This window comes from Microtus ochrogaster, linkage group LG5 (genome assembly GCF_000317375.1).
Source record: "Microtus ochrogaster isolate Prairie Vole_2 linkage group LG5, MicOch1.0, whole genome shotgun sequence".
NCBI classification, from domain to species: domain Eukaryota; kingdom Metazoa; phylum Chordata; class Mammalia; order Rodentia; family Cricetidae; genus Microtus; species Microtus ochrogaster.
The window spans coordinates 5,858,285-5,865,466 of record NC_022031.1 but is presented as its reverse complement, the minus strand read 5'-3'; the positions used below and the strand labels follow the sequence as shown (position 1 = coordinate 5,865,466).

Genomic DNA, 7,182 nt, shown 5'->3' with positions numbered 1-7,182 from the left:
CTAAACAGTTAGTCTCCTGATGTACACTGAGGTGCTGGTACAGATAACTAAACAGTTAGTCTCCTGATGTACATTGAGGTGCTGGTGAAGATAACTAAACAGTTAGTCTCCTGATGTACATTGAGGTGCTAGTGAAGATAACTATATCTGGTTTTGGAGCAGAATTCTAACAACAACAACAACAAAAAAGTCTAAGGCCAAAGAAAGTATTCTAAAAGCAGAATGTACTTGTCAGAAGCACATAGTCATGCCATAGCTAATACATGAATCAGTGGAGAGAATAAGGAAGCATCCAACACATAATGGACAGATAGGCAAGCCCAGAGAGTCTGTCCTGGGGACAGAAGTCTGATGTGATTAGCTGACTAAAACTGAACATTTGTGAAAAAGAAAGCTCTGATGTTCATTTTCTACCTAGCATTGGTTTTGGGTAGGGTTTGTGACTTACTTCCACTGGATACTATTCTTTGATTTTTTTTCAATTAGATCAATTCCTTCTAAGACGTTGGTGATATCATATATTCTTCGCTTTTGTCTTACAGCCAAAGTATCAGCAGCCTGTTTAGGAAAAAAAGAACAAAGAAAGTACCATGTATATATAAAGCCAGAGAGAGGTGATTGTCCCAAATATGACCCACTCAGTCTCCTGAGAACATTAACTAGATATATTTGAAGCATTTCCCAGACTTTGCAAATACCAGAGAAATTATTCCATCTAAACAGTAGAAGATGTTAAAGAAAAAAATGCTGTCACAACCAACATAAGCCGTATCTCTAATAAAACAACACGGTAGTAATTTTTGTCACCTCAAAGACTAAGCTGAGAAGGAATTGTTAAGTCTTTCACTTCCTATAAGAATCTCATCAAAAGACAGCCTTACTCTTTATGTATCTGAGCCTTTTGGCAATTAAGGAATAAAGGGAGTCAGCATTATATGTATGCACAAATTGTAAATTTGTTTAATAATGATTTGCGTTTTAAAAGCTTCATTGCATGGATGAATTTTTCTACCCCAACACTATTAAATCAACAAGAAATAAAAATCTTAAACACAGCGGTGTTTCTAGCGATTATTTTTTTTTTAAAGCATGGTTGTTTCTTTCCTACAAGGTAAGAGAAACACAAATACTATCATGATGAACCCGAATGAACATTATGAAGACCAAGGAATTCCTGTGATCAGCTCCCCACTAAGAAAGAACTTCAGAAAAGAGGTTATCCATTTTCAGAGTCAACAGCCTAAATCAGTAATGTAGGGTCCCACGATACAATTCATGGTACTTATGAAATAGTAGTAAATGGCCCTCCTGACAATTTCTAGCACATATTCTATATTAACAAATGTGATTTACAGCCTAAGACATGTTTACCAGCTCTTGCAGGTCATCACTACTTGACTCACTCATCTATCTTAATTACGGTTTCTACTGTTGTGATAAGACACCATCATGAAAAGCAATGGGAGGAAATAAGGAAAGGGTTTATTTGACTTATATGTCCAAACCACAGTCAATCATTTACATTCATTCATTCATTCATACATACATAACCTATTCAGAGCTGACCACTTACCACTGGACATCCAATTGGATTGCCTCTTCCCTAGGGAGAACCACCTCTCTTGCTCCCAACTTTCCTCATTTGCCTATAGTTTTGTGTGGGGCTGAGGCCTCATTGGCTTTTCCCTGTCCATTCTGGCATATTTGTTGGTGCCCTCCTTGTTCAGCTCATGTGTGAGCATTCCTGTAAGCGAGAATCTATGGGAGTGGTTTATGGTAGCAGTAAGAGAGAGACAACAGACCTTCTGGGTCATTGTGAAGGTATCAGCTTTTAATTCCAGTGACATGGAAAGCCACTAGGCAGTTTTGAGCACAGGGAAAATTAGACTTCATACTTCAAAGTGTCTTCTCTGTTTGCTATCAGAAGAGTCTTAGTGAGAAGAAAACAGAAGAAAGGAAATCTATGTGAATGGCATGTCCTACCATGATGATAATGGACTGAATCTCTGAACTGTTTTTCTCTGTAAGAGCTGCCACGGGCCGAGCGGAGGTGGCGCATTCCTTTAATAGCAGCACCCAGGAGGCAGAGGCAAGCAGATCTCTGTGAGTCTGAAGCCAGCCTGGTCTACAAAGTGAGGTCACAGCCCAGGCTGTTACACAGTCAAACTCTGTCTTGAAAAAACCCAAAACAAACAAACAAAAGAGTTGCCATGGGCTCTCTTCACATCAGTACAAACCCTAAGACATGGCTCTTTATGCTGATCTATTTCCTTAATTTATTACCGAATTTCACACACAGCTCATTATAATTAACATGTAAAATGCTTGATTTTAACCTGTAGTAATAGGGTAACAGGACTTTATAGATGCTATCTAATGTAAAGATCACAATAACTCATCAAAGCCCATAAAACTAAAGAATAATAGGGTAAAATTTTACATTAGTCCTCTATTCAAAAAATAAAATTGTGACAAAACATTTTATACAACTTAGAAGACTAAAACATTTGGGCATATGAATTCAGTATATGCTCGACTTAACAGGTGACTTAAGTAAAACTTCACTATAAGTCCCATAAAGGCAGAAAAGCAGAAATTTAATTTCCACTTATTTGCTTACTGAAAATAAAAAACCTCATATATTCTTAAGTCTATATCTATGCAGATAATATCTCATAAAATGGTGTTTAAACATATATAGATCCTCCTGGAAATTGGAAGTAGACAAGATTGCCAGGCAAAAGTTGGGAGCATGGAGGCAACGAGGGTAGAGGGAAGAGAGAGGGTTGAAGGGGAGGGTTAGGGAGAGCGATGGGTGAGATGGTGGAAGTACGAATATGAGATCAGGGAAGGAGATATCTTAGTGGAGGGAGCCATTTTGGGGTTGGCAAGAGGCTTGGCTCTGGAGGGGTTCCCAGTAGTCCACGGGGATGATCCCAGCTAGGACGCTGGGCAGTAGAGGAGAGCGTGCCTGAACTGGTCTTGTCCCATAGTCAGACTGATGACTATCTTGAATATCACCATAGAACCTTCGTCTGGCGATGGATGGAGATAGAGACAGAGACCCACATAAGACCACTGGACTGAGCTCCCAAGGTCCAGTTGAAGAGCAGAAGGAGGGAGAATATTAGCAATGAAGTCAGAACCACGAGGGGTTGGTTCACCCACTGAGACAGTGTGCCGAGCTAATGGAGGAGCTTACCAACTCCAGCTGGACTGGGACTGAACAAGCATGTGATCAAACCGGATTCTCTGAATGTGGCTGACAATTGGGGAAGACCAAGGGACCAATGATAATGGCACTGGGATTTGTCTATATTGCATGTACTGGCTTTTGGGGATCCTATTCTCTTTGAATGCATACTTTCCTAAGCCTGGATTGGGATGGGGAGCTTGGATTTCCCACAGGGCAGGGTACCTTACCCTCTCTTAGGACAGAAGGGAGTTGGGGGGAAGGGTGTGTGGGGGAGTGGGAGGGAAGTAGGTGGAGGGGAGGAAATGGGAATTTTAATTGGTATTATTTATAAAGTAATAAAAAAAGAAATAAAAAGAGAGAGAAATGGCATTTAAAGCATCAAGCTGTAGGGACTGAAGAAATGGCCTCACTGTTAGGAAGAGCACTTGTTGCTCTTTCAGAGGATCTGGGTTTGGTTCCTAGCACCACCCACATAGAGGCTCACAAGCATGTGGAACTCCAGTTCCAAGGAACCAATGCCTCTTTCTATTTCCACTGGCCCTGCAAGCAGGTGGTGCACAGAGATATGCACGAGGCAAAACAACAGTACAAATAAATAAATCTAAAAAGGAAAAGAGCAATCCAAAAACTACAATGACAGCACTTGCCAAACCTGTGCAGATCCCTAGGTGAAATCCCTAGCACAAAAAAGAGAGATGTTAAAAATGCTATGAACCTGGGAAGAAAGAGGAGCAGTTAAGGTGAGAGCAAAAACATTCTGTTTCCAAATAGACCCCAGCCCCTTGCATCTATCCCAGCCTCCAGGCCTGAGCATTTGTACGGGTCTGAACTCCATATCCCAGCAGGCAGGTCCTGACCCCTGGGGGGGGGGTCAAGACCACTCCCAAGAATGCTTAAGTGAACCCCCTAAAGAGGAACACGTGGTCTTTTTTTCTTCCTCCCTCCTTCAGGGCCCCCTAGAGTGCAAAACTCCCATTAAACCTGGATATCTCTTAATTTCGCTTGTTTTGATTTGGCTGGATTGGAAATTTGCTTCGGCAGAGAGCTTGCATTAGGAAAATATTCCTAACAGGCTTGTAGGGGCTGTAAATCAACAAGGAAATGAAATACCAATAAATGCTTACACTAAGCAGAAGGGACCATTTATTTACACAGTGTTTCAATTCGCATCAATGCTCTGCCCCAAAGAAACTGCACCTAAGAATACCCTGTGTCTGGCTACTCTGACTGTCACTGTACTAACTATTTTGAATTCTTCTGATGCTATTTTAATCAACTCTTTATAAACTTTTAAAAAGAAAGTTCTTTCCTTATGTAAGTCACCAAAGAATAATCAAGGAGAAAAAAGGTATTTGATAGTGTCTATATAACTAGGAAAACCATAGTGATCCTCTGAAATCTATAAATTGAAATCTGCCTGCGTCCATTAATTGTATAGTTTGAAAATCCTTTTATATAATTATTATTTTGGCTGGCATACAAAGGTTTGGTTGGTACACTGCAACATGTCATTATATTTAATCTGTTCTTATTTGACACCCCGTCCCACTGCCCTCCCTCATCTCCCATCCCCTCCCCTCCTGCTTTGTTCTAACATGTTCTACTCTATGTGTGAACTGTCCTGCTGGTTCTGTGTATCCAAATTTGCTGTCACAGGGACACTGAGGAGATTTAATAGGGCATGCCTTGATAATGTCATTTAACTCAGCCTTCTTTTTATGAAAGTTCCCTCAAATGCAGTTCCATATTAATGAATGGGATGGGGGCACTAAGAGTTTTGACAAGTTTTGACTCTTCAGCCTATAACCTCATTATCAACTACAGAATTTTTGTTCTATACTGCCATATCTTCTGGCAAGCATTCTCCTGCTTTGTTTCTAAGAATTTGAGTACTCTTAAATAAATAAAAATCATACAACAGGGTCTGGAGAGATGGATCAGCACTTAATGTAAGAGTACTGGCTGCTCTTCCAGAGGACCTGTGTTTAGTTCCATGGAATGGCTCTCACCTCACCTATAACTCCAATTTCAGGGGATCAGATGCCCTTTTCTGTCCTCTGCATGCTCCACGTGCACATGTAGTACAGACATACATTCAGGAAAAACACTCATACACATAAAATAAAAATTAAGGAAAAGGATTATACAGCACTTGTCTGTTTACTCAGTATAAAGTCCTCAAGGATCACCTCCGCTATACATGTCAGAATTTCTTTTAAAGCAGAAAGCCCCTCATTGGGCCTGCGTATCCCAATTGATTATCCACTGGAAGACATCTGAGTTACCCATCTTTTGACTATTAAAGTAACACTGACATGAACATAGATTCTACAAATACATCCTATTCCAGACCCCACTTTCAATTCAGCAGGCATAGCATATATCCAGGAGTGATGTCCTGAGAAACTTCAAGCAAGCATTGAACTCTTGAAATGCTTCTTGCATACCTCCCTGTGTCAACTACCTCAGAAACCTTGTTACCTACCAGAGCCTGTGGTTGAATTATGTCTTGTCTAGGGTATATAGTTAGGTCATTTATTACGTATGTGTCTGGATCCGGGAGAGAACGCACCAATACTTAGGTGTCATTCAGGTAATTGTAACTTAGGTAGTTATAGTATACAACATACACAACCCAGATTATGTTTACAAAGATCAAGATGGCACAAAGATGTTAAATAAAATATAGAAACTCCATATGTAAAGTATAGTGAAAAGGAATTTTCAGAACACCTACCCACACTCTTGTTCACAGTTACTAAGCTACAGAAAAAGAAAACATCAGTTTAATCTATCTCTACAGAATCTGCCATCAGTGCCCTACTGTGCAGACAGATGCCCATTGCCTACCGTACAAGTAAAATGATGCATTTTTCTTTCCTAAAGATTCACAGAGACACATGCAAACTTAAGTTTATTTTTAAGGACTACTACAAAGGCAGTACAGCACAGAAATTAAGCCTAGCTTCTAACGCTCACTCTCATTTGGCAGACCTAACCCAGAACTTCCCTAAGTTTGTGTATCAGGCTCACACTGGGGCAGCACCATTTACACAGTCCTCAGTATTTTACAGTCAGTCAGGATATTTGATGAGAAAGTTAGTGTATTTTTATATTTGTGATTTTTCACAAAATTGGATTCTTTTATTAATTAAAAAATTAAATGCAAAGCCTGTATCAATAGCTTATACAGAAAAATGTTCTTTACTTAGAGTCAGAATTAAAAAATAATAAGAAAGTGCTTTAAATTTTTCAGACAGAAATTTAGTGTCAGTACAAGACCATCTTCAACACATATTGTTAGGATATCTTAATATTTCACGATGTACTATGAGAAACAGCCTCACTGTAAGTTGTCCTGTATATTTTTTATGTATTTATAAACATGAATTGTATGCATAAATAAAATGTTTTTCTACCTAGGAAACAATAAATCATTAACCCTTACATCATTACAGCAATCTGTGAACATTTCTTTAGGACAGATCCAAGATAACTGAAATAAGACTCTTGCATATCAAACTGCTATTTGATGCCTGAACCTGCTGTCATCCAGGTGAAGGAAGCCAGATATCCAAATCTGGAAGGGAAGATATCTTGTTCTGAGTTTTGAGCATGTTTCAGGATGAATCATCAAACCCCCATTTTACCCAAAAAGTTCCGGGATTTCCTGACTTTTTTTTAAATATTGACAGTCACTGGCTACAGCTGAATTTAATTCTGAAGAGCAGATTTCAATGGGGGTTTGTAACATCAGGGGTTTCTCTGCTGCCCTCATTACTGCCAGTGAAATTGGAAACCATACCATTTTAATTCATTTCAACCTGAATACCGTAGATGCCCATTAAAGTACTTTTAAGGAGGGAAAAAGATTGAGGGAAGGGGGGAAAGGAGAGAGAAGGGGAAGAAAAGGGGCGAGGAGAGGGAAAAAGAGGGAGGGAGGGAGGGAGAGGGAGAGAGAGAGGGGGAGAGGGAGAGAGAGAGGG

General features: G+C 39.8%; 1 protein-coding gene across 1 annotated transcript in view; it reads right to left on the bottom strand.

Moving 5' to 3' along the window:
* E2f5 (E2F transcription factor 5) overlaps nt 1-2,745 on the bottom strand; it is a 9,921-nt gene extending 7,176 nt beyond the window's left edge. The window contains exon 1 of the mRNA XM_005361835.3: nt 449-2,745. Coding sequence (XP_005361892.1) covers nt 449-678 — 230 coding nt within the window. The 5' untranslated portion in view covers nt 679-2,745. The remainder of the gene's footprint in view (nt 1-448) is intronic.
* Between the last annotated feature and the right edge of the window lie 4,437 nt (nt 2,746-7,182).